At 38.2% G+C, this 15,420-nt stretch overlaps 1 protein-coding gene across 19 annotated transcripts in view; it reads right to left on the reverse strand.

The window, feature by feature from the left end:
• The window catches only part of SGMS1 (sphingomyelin synthase 1), a 323,691-nt gene that overhangs the window by 6,229 nt on the left and 302,042 nt on the right, over window positions 1-15,420 (reverse strand). For all 19 annotated transcript variants that reach the window (XM_054437158.2, XM_054437161.1, XM_054437165.1 and 16 more), the window contains one exon: window positions 15,031-15,148. In XM_054437158.2, the coding sequence (XP_054293133.1) occupies window positions 15,031-15,148 (118 nt within the window). The remainder of the gene's footprint in view (window positions 1-15,030; window positions 15,149-15,420) is intronic.

The following is a 15,420-nucleotide window of genomic DNA, read 5'->3' on the forward strand; positions in this document are numbered from 1 at the left end:
GCCCAGAAGACAACGGTCCTACTAACTTAGCTAAAGCAGCTGAAGGTTTGGGTAGTCAAATATATCAATATTTTTGGTATGTGGATGTTCAGGGATGATGTTGAAACAAGGGATGTGACTTTAATCTTCTCAAATTATGTAGGTAACATTGAATAATTTTCCAGATTATAAATTAATTTACCTGTCTATGATACAAGTCTGGGCTGGACACCGCAGTAATAAATAGCTTGAACAACTCATTCATTGCAACCTTTATCTGCTCGGTCAAGTAAAATGTGTGACTGTCTATATTTTATGCTTGTTAGTGCTCTTTTAAATTCTGGTTGTCTAATTTAATTACCATGATCCAATTTAATTAAATTCTGGTTGTCCAATTTAATTACCATGATTTCAGTATTTAACTTATAAGAATCTAGCTTTGGGAAACATGTTTTATTATAATTTCCTTTTAAAAAATTATCAAGACTTCTGATTAAGGATGGAAGGATGATACATCAGTGAAGTGTGAGAAATTTAAAAAAAAAAAAAAAAAAAGAATGGCAGATTGAGCACACCACACAGGATATAAATTTCCAAATCCAAAGAGATCACTGAATGCTCAACATAATGGAAGAAAACAGATCTACATATCAAGACTCAGCATCATGGGATTTTAGAATCTGGGGACTAAGAAGAGACTCTAAAGCCTCCAGAGATTAAAAACAAGCTTTATATGAAGGATCATTAGAATAAGGCTTTTCAAAAGCCACACTGAAAAATAGAAAGCTTTGAGAAAATGCCTTTAGATTTTGCGGGAAAATGATTTCCCACTTAGAATTCTGTACCCAGCCATATTACTACTAAGCATAAACTGAAGGATAAACTAAGGATAAATTAAAGCCTTTTTCATATATACACGATTTTAAAATATTTACCACTTATATACTCTTTTCCAGGAATCACAGAGGGTACAGTCTCCAAAACAAGGGAGTAAACATGGAGAAAAGAAGAAACAGGACTCACTACGATGCCAAAAAAGGAGAGATGAAGGACTGCGCAGTAGCTCACAAGTTTGGGCTGGAAAGCAAACAGCCAGAATGCTCTGGAGGGATGTCATCATGGAGATGAGCCCAACAGAATACCCAATGCCTCTGGCTATATCGAGAGGAGTTTCCTAACTTGGGGGTGAGTAAGTGCAAAGCAAACTACTAGAGCAAAAAACCAACGCAATTACTAACTCTACAGGAAACAAAATGTTGTGCAGAGAAGGAAAGTAATTCTAGGAAATGACATGACTTGGCCATAAATAGCATTTACAGAACTGTAATAATGTAAGCACTGCATATTGAGCTAAACGAAGGACAAAGAACTGCACGGCAAAGACAGGATAGGAAGCTTGAACGTGTGTAGTGGAGATGGGGTCGGAGGGTAGGGATCATGAGGGAGGAGTCACAGACGGACACTAAAGCTTTGCCTTCTACAGCAGAAGTCAGTAACAGTGAATGCCTATATTCAAAAACTACAGAGTAACAATATCTCATGTTACTTGGAGACACAAAAGTAAACACATTAAAAAATCTAAAAAAAAGAGTGAATGACATAGAGTTAAATACCACAAGGTTCAGCTAAAAGAGTTGAAGGAGAATAGGAAAAGGCACTGTTGGGGTCAGGACCAGGAGACTACTGTTTTTTCACATCGAGTTGTGTAGAACCATTTTAGTTTTTAAATTGCATGCCTGCATAAACATTATAATTTTTTTTAAAGTTTCAAATTAAAAGTTTGGTCTAGTTCTGTTATAACAATGGATAAAATGTAGAAGAAAATTATGGCAAAAAAGCTTGGGTATTTCTTCATTTTACGTTATTTCATAATGCCCTTCTAAAATTCCCTGTTTTAAAAATGATAAATCATATTCTCAAGGCAGCATCACCCATACTTTGTCCTCTCATTTGAGCAAGAAAATCTTTGTGGTGAAACAATGTGTTTGGGCAGAAAGGAGAAATTATGAAGTAAACCTGGCACTGAGGAAAAAGGCAAAAATTTAATGCTGTATTTCTTACAGGTACCCTTAAAGCCCCTAAGCTTCCTTTTAAAAATATCTTCCTATGTTTATCAAACTTCTGCAAAGGGAAAACCTCTTTAAGCTTAGTGAGAAATAGAAAAAGAGAAAGAAAAATTTAAATTATATTTTAAAAAAAGCAAACAAAATACAAGACAAATTACAAAACAGTTGCAGCAGAAACAAGTTAATATCTGTATTGTTTACACAGCACAGAGAAATCAAGTAAAATAAGACCAACTTAGGAAACAAAACTTATCAAAGGACAAGGGATGTGACCACATAGAGGCATAAACTCTGTCAAACAAATATAAATAAAAATGAACATAACAGGAGCTCATTTTCCCATGTTGAATTAGCAAAGCTTAAAAGAAAAAAGAGTGAGCTAATGGTGAGGCAAGCACAAGGACAGCGAGGCTTGTTTAAATGGAGGGGATGGGGGGAAGCAGTGGCTGTCTCCAAAGTAGTGCAGGGGAAGAGCAGGCTACGAAACAGATACTTGCAGGTAAAATCACAGCTCTTCGAATGATTTGCTGTGTGACCTTATACAGCTGAACCATTCTAAGCCTCGATTTCCTCATCTACAATTTGAGAAGAATATATTTATTATCATTGGCAAAATCTTCTGAGAAAATAATCATCAATAGTTTACCAGCAATTTAAACAGTCATAACTTCTGACCCAGTTACATTGCTTCTAGGAGTCTACCTCAAAGAAATAATACCAAATATGAAGAAAAGTTTTATGTGCAAAAATATCCCACCGTAACACTAATCACAAAAGCAACAGGCTGGGTGTGATGGCTCATTTCTGTAATCTCAGCACTTTGGGAGGGTCGCTTGAAGCCAGGAGTTTGGGACCAGCCTGGGCAACATGACGAGACTGTCTACAAAAAATGTAAAAGTAAACTGGATGTGGTGGCATGTGCCTGTAGTCCCAGCTACTTGGGAGGCTAAGGTGGGAGGATCCTTTAAGTCTAGAAGTTCAAGGCTACAGTGAGCTACAATCATACCACTGCACTCCAGCCTGGGCAACAGAGTGAGACCCTGTCTCTAAAAAAGAAAGCAACAAACTGGAAACAACCTAAACGGGAACTGTTAAATAACTATTCAAAACCTGGTCTTTCCGGGGACAGTATTGGCAAGATGGGGTGCCTGCTGTAGATGCATTCTCAGGTCCCAAGGTAGACCAGTGAACCAGAATCTAAGGTAATTTAAATGCACATTAAGATTTGAGAAGCCCTGAACCGGGCTACAGCTGCTTACCAAATTATTTAAAAATAAGTTTACAGTGACTGTATAGTAAGTTTAGATTGTAAGCATATTCCTCTACTAAGAGAAAAAAACAGGAAACACAATGTTTGGTATAATTATAACTGTTTTACAAATACTATGCGCAGAAAAAGTCTAGAATGTAACATATTAAATGTTAACAGGGTTAGCATAGAAATTGGTAGGATTTCTTCCAGTCTCTGTCCTGGTGTGGCTTCCCTTCCTTTCCTTTGGCCAGAAAGAGAGGGATTCCCTTGGAGCTCTGTCTGCACCCAAGAGTGCAATTCTGGGATGTGCACTGCCTTTGAATCCAGGCAGGAAATGTGAATGGAAAAAAGAAAAGAAAAGAACAAAACAGAACAGGAAACTCTGGACTGGGTCTTTCATGCCTTGCATTTTGGTTTCCTTCCTCCATCTGCCCACTATCATTTGCTTTTGATTCCTCAAATAGCTGATCCATATATTCTGCCCAGTGTTTTTTGGCTGCATTCAGTGTGAAAGAAAGATGGAGTGTGCTTACTCCATTATAACTGGAATTGAAACCTTGCCTATCAGTAGCTTTTGAATGTCTATTTTTGAAAGCAGAGATAATTTTAAGACATAAAAACTTTTAGTGGATACTACAAAGCTGTGACAAGAAAGTCTCATATCTACACCACTATGTACATTATGGTTTCCCAGGGTCACAGAAAACCAATAACCAGTAAAAACAGGCAATATTCTTCAAATTCTAATGAACTACCAAGAAATTAGGTAAACTGGCCAAATCACTTACACAATACCAAAGCACAGAAAGAAAGAGCAGAAGGAAGAGGGAAAGGCTTTTGAATGAGACACACTATCAAGTACATTTAGAACCAGTGAGCCTTTGGTTATGAAAGACACAGGTTTCCCAGTATTTTTTCAGTGCTAACATAACGTACCGATGACAGTCAGTTTGCCATCGTTCAGTTTGTAGATGGCTTGGAGCATTGGCTTTTTCTAACTACATTTGCAGAGCAGGGGCACTGACTGCACTTCAGCCCCACTAGGAGGAAGGGGGTAACCTAGAACTAAAACCCATCAAATAATGCTGCACAAATTAATGGCTTTCATAGCTTTGACAGCTTTGGTATAGCTTTGTTGAAGAGCTGAAAGTGAGTACTAAGGAGCAGAAATGTGATTTAAAAGAAGCATTGACAGTGCTAATGCTGCAGCCTAGAGCAGCCCAGGAAAGTCAGCAAGGCAGACCCTAACTGCTGTAGGCCTCCAGTGTTGGAGCCGAGACTGGAATCCAAGTCCTTTGACTATTTAAATGTGCTATTTACAAAACTATATGCTGCCTTGTGCACAGCTTGGCCCTCACAAGCTTGGATAAACCAGGAACTTGATACATATAAAGGAACTTTTCCTTCAGCAGCCTAGGTACCTTGCAGAAGTAATATCATACTATTCCAACTACCATGAACAGCTAGACATTTTCTCAAAGTCCCTCCCTCCCTCCTATTAAGGTAAATTATTTTGTTCTGTTCCCAAAGAGCAGTCTTCCTCCAGAATAGAAAATTCATTATCATCCACAAAATGCTAAAAAGGCTGCTGTTAAACACTCAGACTAAAGACCAAATCCAATACAGGAATCAAGTAACAGGATCAGGAGGACTGGTAGAATCCTCATCAATCTGCATCTTCAGCAGCCTGCAACTGAGAAACACACATTACACACTGTGGTGTCCCTCAACATCAACTTCCCAAGTGGCCCAAAACAGCAAAACTATGCCACTTCCCCAATTTCAACTGGCATGTAACAGCCCTCCTAACCACGACACTTAGAACCAGTGAGCCTTTGGCTATGAAAAAAGAGGTTTCCCCGAGTATTTTTCAACGCTAACACTATGTGCTGATGAACAGAAAATTCATTTCATCCATGAAATGCCAAAAATGCTGTTCTTAAACACTCAAAGACCAGATCTGATAAAGGAATCAAGCAGCAGAATTATCGTGTTGTGAAATGTCCTTTAGCCTGACTTTGTAGTCCCCACTGGGAAGGTAATGTGTTTGAAAGTGTGATGAATGCTTTAGATTTCAAAGCAGCAATGAAGAGGCTCAAAGCTGCCTCTTACAATTTCTCCTGCCTTATTTTACTGTTGGTCAGTAAAAACAGGACTTACAGGGTAGTTTTACAAAATAAAATAATACCTTTTGTTTGTACACAGATTCCAACATTTTGGATGTGTTTTCCCGTCAATTATCTCACTGTATCTTCACAAGCTTGTCAGTTAGTGAGTGTAGTTGTTACTATGCCCATTTAAGAGAGTGGCTTACCGACCAGTACACAAGGTCACACAGAGTGACTCAGTCGGGTTCAGAGCCCAAATGTCTCACCTCTGAGCTAAACAATCTTGCCTTTAAGTCCCTGGAAAACGCCTGCTATTGTTGCAAACACCTTTCCAAACGACAAGGACAATACCCAAGGCTGGACAATTTCTCCAGGTTTACTTTTTGTTGTTCTTGTTGTTGTTCTAATGAAATTTAACCAATTTTAAATATGTCATTTATTAATACGCAATTGAATAGCTAAAACAACATTTATTCACTATTCACTAACTACCTATTTTTCGTAAGTAGTTTTTATTTGAATCAAGGTCCCATGTCTCTATAAAAGTTATTTTATTTATTTATTTATTTTTTTTGAGACAGTCTCACTGTCTCGCCCAGGCTGGAGTGCAATGGCACAATCTCAGCTCACTGCAACCTCCGCCTCCCGGGTTCAAGCAATTCTCCTGCCTCAGCCTCCCAAGTAGCTGGGATTATAGGTGCATGCCGCCACACCCGGCTAATTTTTTGTATTTTAGTAGAGACAGGGTTTCATTGTGTTGCCCAGGCTGGTCTCGAACTTCTGAGCTCAGGCAATCCACCGCCTTGGCCTCCCAAAGTGCTGGGATTACAGGCGTGAGCCACCTTGCCCGGCCTATAAAAATTATTTCTGTGGAATTCTTTCACAAACCAATTGCACATTTTCTGCCTTCTCTCTTCTTAAACAAAGCATTCTCAATTGATTTGAACTTTCCTTGCTTTATATTGTGCTATACTAGTCTCCAAGCTCACTTTTATAGGAACAACAATGAGCATGAATCCAACTTCAAACTGCAGTTTTGGGCTACCATGTAGGTGGCTCTAGACAAACCATTTTACCATCCTGGCCTCAGTTTTCTCACCTGTAAAATGGCAAGAACATTTTCTTATCCTCAACCTCTACCCACCAAAGCAAGACAATGTTTATAAAAGTGATTGCTAAAATATAAAGTGTTATACAAATTTCAGGCAGCATTACTTAACAATCCAAGTGAGGTCCATCTTTTGGGGGGTTCTTAAGGGAGAACTCAATGCCTAACAGCCAGCAAGTGAAATCTGGATGATTCTCCTTAAATATAGATCCCTGCCGGACACTCACTGGTGGCCATCTCTTGATCACTCAAGAGACTTTTATGTGTTCTCTATACATATAGTAATCACTCCACTCCTGGAAAGATGTGATTTTTACCCACAAATATTATGCCCACCACAACTGATCTAAAGAACAAGAGATTTCACTCCTCTTAGAATTCATACATACAACTTTTAAAATAGACTTTTCCCTTCACTCGGCTGTGAAGAATCTGGCTGTCTACATTTCTCCATTCTCAAATGTACTCATCAATTCCTATAGTAAGCAGACTTGTTTTGGGGATAGGGGGTGTCTCTAAGCAATTATCAGCAATAAAACACTAATCTCCCACCAGCCCCTCCTTCCCCCAGCAAAAAAACTTTTAAATTTTGTTGTAGTCTCTAACTGGAAGACTTATCAAAGGCTTGATAAAATCTTAAATAAAGGTCAGCTATGGATTTCTATTACCCATATTGTTATTTGTCACATTAAAGAAATCCAGCATTTCAGTCAGGCAAGATTTCCCTTTAACAAAATCACATCCCCTTTAAGTGCTGGAGGATCCTTCAGTCTACCTGGTCAGGAAGTGAGATTTGCCACCAAAAAAAAAAAAAAAAAGAAATTGCCCTTGGCTTTTTAGTTTAAAAAATTATAAATGTGAAAAAGTAGCAAGTGAACACCTGTAGACACTTCATTTCGGCTCATTAATTATCAAGATTGTATCACATTTTCTTCTCCTTTCTCTCACTTTTTTTCCTGGGTCCCTTGAGAAGAAGTTGAATAAATTAAAACATCTCACATCTAAATACAATAACAAGGGCATTCTCTTCTAAAATCACATTTATGAAATTTAACAATTATATAATACTACCATACTTAAAAAACAGTCCATATTCAAACTACTCGATAGTGTCAACAATGTCCTTTACAGCTTCTTTCCCCAGTCTAGGTTCCAATCAGAGAATACACATTGAGGTTACTTATCATGCCCTGAGTTCTTCTTAGTCTACTACAGTTTGTCAGTCTTTTTTTCCTCATGACACTGAAGAGTCCAATCCAGTTTCTTTATAGAATATTGCTTGATTTGGTTTTATCTGAATGTTGCCTTCTGTTTAAATCCAGCTTAAACACTGTTGGCAGGAATATTCCCGAGATGATGCTGTATCCCTCTCAGTGCATCACATTCAGAAGCACCTGATGTCATTTGTCCTTCCACTGGTTTGTTCACTTGACTATGCGAGTGTCTACTGTATTTCTCCACTAAATACATACCTTTGCCCCTTTATAATTAATAAGCAATCTGTTATTTTTTAAAATTATGTAAATATTATGATCGCCAACCTTTCACACAAGGGCCTTAGCATCCAGTGATGATTCTAAATTATAATTCTTGAATTATTACTGTAGTGGTTGCAAAATAGTAATTTTTTATTTCTAAAATTTCTCTTATTAGTTTTATGATTAGTAACTATGTATTAGTTACTTAGAGTCACACATGGTTAGCTCTGAGGCTTTTTAGAATTCCCCAGTGAATGCTTTCTGACTCTGGTTACCTCTTCATACCAGATGACTTCTGCCATTTGGATCATCTTTCTCACCTTCCCAATGCCTCCCAAACATGTCCCCCACTCTGCCCTGGTCTAGGCCTTCCTCATCTCTAATTCAGAAATCCATGCAGAAGCATCATCCGTCTCCCTCACGTGAGTACCAAGAATAGAGACTTGGCTAGTCTTCTTGCCTTTGCCGCTCAGTCCCTATGAGACATTAGGCTGGTCACATAACTCTGAACCAACTGCAATTTTCTCCCACTTACTGTTATAAGAATTAAATAAAAACACAACGTTTGAATTCATATCTGGCACAAAACAGGTGCATATAATTTGATACGACTTAAGTCTACTTCCCTCCTTCCCTCCCAAATACCCTACTATCTCTATCAATGGAGAGAGATGCTTCTAAAGACAGATGTAATCAAATAATGCCCCTGCTAAAACTTTTCCTGGCTTCCTATTGCCTATAGATAGAACCACGACTCCTTAGTTGGGTGTCAAGGCCCTTTAAAATCTGCCCACAAGATTGACTGCCTGTCTGGAGTCATCTCTGGCCACTTGCTCCATAAGATCCCATGTCCAGATACATCTAACTTCACCTTATTCCCCAATTCCCTTCCATACCCGTTGTTTCCTCCACCTGGAACCCTTCCTCCCTCTATTTCCACTTGGCATACTCCTATTCCTCCTTTGAGATTGGGCTCAGAGGCACATCCACAGGGCAGCTCATGCTCCCAGCAGAGGTGCCTCCGGTGTCTATGCATCCATGGCAAATGGCTCTGCACGTCTACTACAGGGAGTCAGAGGGGAATCTGGGGATTACATGTCTGTCTCTTTCACAGCTTCTGGATGCCCAGAGGGAGAAGGCGCTTGCCTTATACATTGTGTGTCCTCAAAATTTACCAGTATGCCCACATAGGGCAGGTTCTCTAGAAACGTTTGCTCAGGAAATAAACAAGCTTCTTGACTATCAAATGAAATCACATCAACAATCTGCCTGTCTCACATTCTGGGAAAGTCGTGTCTTCCTTTTAGTAAGAAAGCCTTTAGAAAGGCTAGAGTTTATAAAATAATGTAAAAATTCATACATCAAATGTTAAACATAAAGAGACAAGAATAATAAATGCATAGACAGCACCATCAGAATCATGTAAAAAATGCATACATAAGGAACTAATATAATGAATTGCTAATAGTAGATAGGGTCATGAGTTGTTTTAAAATCTTCTTTTTGTAGTCTTTTAATATATCTATAAAGAATGTATGGTTTATTTAAAATGAAAACATCTCTTTTTAAGTGACAGAGAGAAGTTATTTAGAACATTGCTATCTTTAATCACTGAAAAAGGAAGAGAATAGCAGCAACGAGAGAAAAGGAAAAGCAAAGAACAGATTTAGGATGGGAAACATTACTGGAAAGTATATGCAAGAAGCAGAAAAAAAAAGAATTGAGAACAAACGAAAAGGAAAATTTTAATGACAGTCAGAAACTGGAAGACAAGCAGAAAATTATCCAAAATCAAGCACTGACAATTTAAGTTGCACACCATCCAACAGGACGGCAGGAAGTTATTTTGGTAATGGAACACAAGCCATAGCCTGAAATACTGATAAGGTTAGCAGGAGCTAATCAGAATATCAAACTTTGTCAGTGTAGAGGGCACCTAGAATACTCTAACTGCTACCCAGGAAAGTAAGAAAGAACTGAAGAAGGTCATAACATCCTAAAGAGCAATGAGTCTGTTGCCTTGTAAGACTGAACTTGTGCCAGCATAGGGACCCGTTAGGCTGATGGTTGTGGCATTACAGCTCAGCAGCAAGTCAAAGGAGGTGGTTTCATCTTTCTAATCTGTGCATTGCAGAAAAGCTGACAGTGGCGGAGAAGAATATGAAGGCTGTTCTGCTGTTGCATTTGTATTATATTGATCCACTGAGCGATCAACCTCAGATGCCACCCAGACATAACCCTGTCCAAAAGTGGGCTGTGTTCACTTATGTCAGAGGCAAAAATTAAAACAAAACAAAACATGTTTTTCAAGTTCAAGAGAATCATTTCACTGAAAACTCCATATTGGATTAATGTACTAGCCAGCTCAGTGTCCGTGTCTTAATGTACTCTCTCTCTTCTCAAAGGTTTTCAAATCTGTCACCATGGAGACCACAAAACACGCCCAAACATGCATCTCATTTTACTGTTTAGTCACTATTAGATTAACTCATCTGATTATTAAAATGAGAGTCGAAAACAGTGTAAGTTATTTCTTCTCTTCTATTTCTGTTTATCTGGGATTTTTTATTTTAAGGAGTTTGTTAAAACAGGAAAAACCTTACCGACAGGAAGCTTAGAACACCAAAGAATTCTCAAATATTCTGCCCCTTTTCTAAAAAAAACCAGTATCATAAACAGTTGTAACAAGATGAGAAGAGGTTGTTTTCAGGATGGAACACACGGTTGTTGGAGCTATGATGAGAGTAACATGGGCTAATCAAGGTATCAAAACTTGGCAGCCTCCAGTGTAAGCCATGCACATGTATACCACCATGGGATATACCAGAAATTTGTAATCTAGAAACTGAACACATCCACTTCCCTTTTCACTTCATTTTCCCAGTGGCTTATTATTGTTGCAGAAACATTTATGGGAAGCCTACTTTTCCTCACAACCTGATCATCTCATAGGATGATTATTTCTCTGAGCGATTACATTTTGTGAAGAGTATACTGCCATCGAGTGAATGAACAATAAGACCAATTTTTATAATCACTACTGTATACTTGTTGGAACATTTTTCTTAGGAGCTGCACATTTTGAGTACTGGCATTAAGGGAAGCATTAAGTACACTAATTACGGCATTTTAATGGCATAGTGAAACCAAGTTTAAGTTCACATGACTGTATTAAGCAGGAAGTCATATTCTAAAGCTCAGCTCTCCTCCCTTACAGTGCAGTGATGATTGAGTAACTGTCAGAGTATCCACCAAGAGACAGGCCTTAATTGGTGTCTCAAATAATAGACTATCCAATTCTGGAAGCATTGTGCTTTCTGTATCTTGTCTCTGGGCCTTTTCATCCATATCCACAGCTTTAACCACCACCCAGAATATGATGATTCACAAATATTTATTTTCCAGCCCTGATATTTCCCTCAGCTTTAGACTATATTGCTAACTATCTTGGACACCAGCACTTAGATATCTCACAGATACTTTAAACTCTGTGTTTAATCCAACTCATTAACTCTCATTTCCTCTATACCCTGTCATTATACCAGTGTAAAATCCAGTCCTTGGAATCTTTCCCTATTCTCATTCCCTGCATGAAATCTATTATCAGGTTCTATCAATTTGGTCTCTTAAATATTGCTCAAGTCTGTTTCTTCCTTTCCATCCATCCTTAGGGCCAGTAGCTTAGCTTGAGGCCCTTATTACAGCATTTTACACATTTATTACATAAGTTACAAATTTAAACTAACAGATTTTAAGGTGTTTTCCACAAAGGTACGAACTATATCTACCTTCCTCATGCCTCATACTCTAGCACCCAAAGCACAGTAGGTCCTTAATGCATGTTTGTTAAATCAGTTCTCACTGGATAAATAAGAGTCTAGGGGTTGAAGCATGATGACAATACTAAGTCCTCTTCTTACTTCTGTATAGCACGTTACACCCACAGAGCCCCTAGAAACTGTCTCCTTCCACACCTATAACTCCTTAAGACAGATTTCAAAAAGCATCATTAGCTCTGCTTTGCCATTTAGAGAGGGAACTGAGGGAACTGAAAAGTTGAATGACTTGCCCAGTGCTAGTAAGTGATTGTGTAAGACTGTCTTAACCTTAACTTTAGTGTTCTTTTTACTATTAGGTAAGTTTGTATTTTTACAGGGGCGATTAAGTTCCCTCTCTGTACAATGGTTCAGAAAGAGATTGAAGATTCAGTGGCGATGATGTTCAGACATCAAACAGAACTTTGGCCTGCGTGACTTTTAATAAGGTTCCTCTCACTTCTGATTCCCTTAGCCCTAGGTATGATTCTAAAGTAGGCAAAGCTGTCCTCTGAGGCTTCTCTCCAGTGTCACCCTTTTCTGTCTTCAGATACTCGTTCTCAGTGGAGGATTCTAGCCCTTGCCTGACCAGTGAATTTCTTAAGCTTGATCTGCCATCCAAGAGGTAGCACCAAGCCTTCGAAGCCTTTCCCAATTCTTGTGCCTAGCTTCAGAAGTCTTTCTGTTCCACCTGGCAGATGTTCTGTTAACAAGCTAAAATTGAATCTAATTAAGTCTGAAGAGCCAACTTTCTATTCAGAGGAAACACAGAGTGACACAAGTCACTTGACACCACAAAGAAACAAATGGATAAATCCAGAAAGTGGGATATTCTGTAGAACTATTAATCTCATGTCTACAGGCTACTGGCAGAGGGGTGAAAGGAAGAAAGGACTGCTCTAGAATTGCAGACTTAAAAGACAGAACAAGGAAATGTAATATAAAGATTTTGGACCCTAATTTATACAAGCCAACTGTAAAAAAAGGAAAAGCATTTTAAGGCAATCAGGATATCCCATCAACTTGTAATTGCTGATATCACAGAATTACTATTAATTTTGTTGAACACCAATAGCATTATGGTTTTGTACTAAAATGTTCACCGTTTTTAGATGCATACCAAAGTATGTGGAGGTGAAATGACGTTACCTGGGAGTTGTTTTAAATAGTTCAAAAAGAAAAAAGAAAGGAAACAAATGTTGCAAATCTTGATAATTATTGAATCTGAGTGTTGGGTTTATGGGAGTTCCTTATACCAGTTGGGATACATGTGAAAATTTTCAGAATAAAAAATTGTATTCTAAATCCTTTCTTCCAAGAGTCTTATTCTACAAAATAAGTAATTAGATTTAATGAGTTTTAACTAGTATTTTTTTCTAAGGTGTGCTAACATTTCACCTCCTACTGTTTAAGATTCTAGTTTCCAGAAGATCCTCATAGAATGAGGGCCCTAGTTGGGATTTCTGACAAAGCAATAAATGAGCAACACGTTTGAGTTTGGCTTTTGTGCACAGTTCCTGCTGCTACTTCTGTGTTTACGAAGAAAACCCACAAGCTATTCTTAGGCAAAGAATTTTGGTTAGAAATGTTGATGACTCAGGCTGACTCTGTAAGAACCAATGGCTCACCAAGTATGGGCTTGCCAGCAACTGGTGGAGCTACAGTAGTCCTCAAGAAGAAACAAGTTTAGAACCAGAGTAGGGAGAAAGGCTACATGGTATGGCCCCTCAATACTGGATCCATCTTCAACATGTGCTTAGCCAGAACCTACATCTACCTACCCCTTGGTAGCAAAATTTCCCAATGCACAGACTTTTTTAAGGAGTTGAATTAAACTTAAGTGAATATCCTAAACTGTCAGTTTACTGCTGAGAACATGCTGCTTATCAAGCCAGGCTCCCAGCAAGAGTCCATATCCTTGGATTTTCAATGACAACAAGATATTCCCTATAACCCAGGAGCTACAGGTGAGTACTTGAGAGCTTTCACAGACAATAAAAATGATGTGAAGCTGGCTTCTTTGGAAGAGTGAAAGAAACTGCAAGAAGGAGAGTGCAGGGAGGCAGGATGGCTGATAGAGAAGAGTGGAATGTTGAGAACATTCCTTTTGTATGACAGCTCTTCCAGAGGTAAGGAAGTAGTGTGTAGCAAAAAATAAAAAAATTTAAAAAAATTTAAAAATAAAAAAAAAAAGCAAAAAGTTAAGTAAGAAATGAGCTATCTCTGTAGGCACATACGTAAGTTTAGGAAAGAAAGGAGCCACAGGAGACATACAAATTAAAGAGATCCAAAATTTCATATGATCAAATTAAAAATCCAGAGTGAATTTTTCAGCTCTCTTTCCAAAGTTTCTATCAAAGAGAACATTTCTTCTGGAGGAACAAAAGCACAAAGCAATGAGACTGAAAGTGTTTGGCTGTTTCACCCACACAGGTATAATGCAAAGAAATGATCTCAAATACATCAGAGTATACTATATTTTCTCCCACCAAAAATCAAGGAGAGAAATTAGCCTCTTTTAAAAATTCATTAAAGAGCTTTAATGTACATAAATATTTTAACAATAAAATCTGCTAATTATTTCATAGAGTTCCAATGATCACCCTAGTTAAAAATTCTTCCACAGTAAAGGTTAGGAGGTGAAGAGTGTCATGTGAATCTGATGGAAAGGTAGAGACAATAAGGGAGGAATACAGTTTATTTTTAAAAAGACTTCTTTGTTACTAGAGAAAATCAATAAGGCAATATATTACCCCAGAGAACAGTGATCTTATTTGGCTTGGTTGAGGACTGCAAGGAGATAGGAATACTTTCTCTTCCTGGCTCTGCTGTAGGGATTAATAGAAAGCAGGAAAATGGAAAAAATATCACTTGAAATTGAGCTCTCCCTCCGAGAGACAGGAAGCATATAAAAGCTTCTGGATGCGTGTCAAAGAAATGAGTGATATTTTAAAAATTTGGCAGGAAACCAAAGAACTACACAAAGCTTAACTGCTTCCAACACACAAACTAGAACACATATTTCCCCAGTTGGGAGGCACTGGCAGGGCTTAGAGATTCTGGGAAGGGTGGGGCTGCCTGGCCATATCATTTAGTAACATTCTCAGATGAAGGAGGGACTCCACTGTATTCTGAAGAAATGTTTTCCTGCAGCCTCACTCAAAGGACCCCAGGGCAAGACGAGAAACAAACAGAAAGGGAAATTACAGCGAGGAATAGTTTACCTTCGGAGAACAGTTGAAATGCATACCAGGTACTGGGAGTGTAGTTACATACATTGTAATACACCGATACAGGTACAGCGTGCCAACTATGCAGAAAAATCTTCTGCTAATAATAGACCTAGAAAAAGGGAAAAACAGGGCAGATTCTCAGTCAAGAAATTCTGTAGGTTCATTTACTGTAATTTTTCAATGACTCAATAAAAACAAACCCCAAAAACTACTTGAGAACTTGAAACCAGAATGTTGTAACTATGGCTAATACCAGATTAAGACAAAGATTTTGAGAATAACGTTGTGTGGTGCTTTTTAAAAAATATATTAACTAGCCAAAAGCGCTTAACCTGGTTTATATTGCTATTAATTAGGCTTCCTGGGGCCTTAAACCTGAGT

The sequence above is a fragment of the Pongo pygmaeus genome, chromosome 8, assembly GCF_028885625.2.
Source record: "Pongo pygmaeus isolate AG05252 chromosome 8, NHGRI_mPonPyg2-v2.0_pri, whole genome shotgun sequence".
NCBI lineage: Eukaryota > Metazoa > Chordata > Mammalia > Primates > Hominidae > Pongo > Pongo pygmaeus.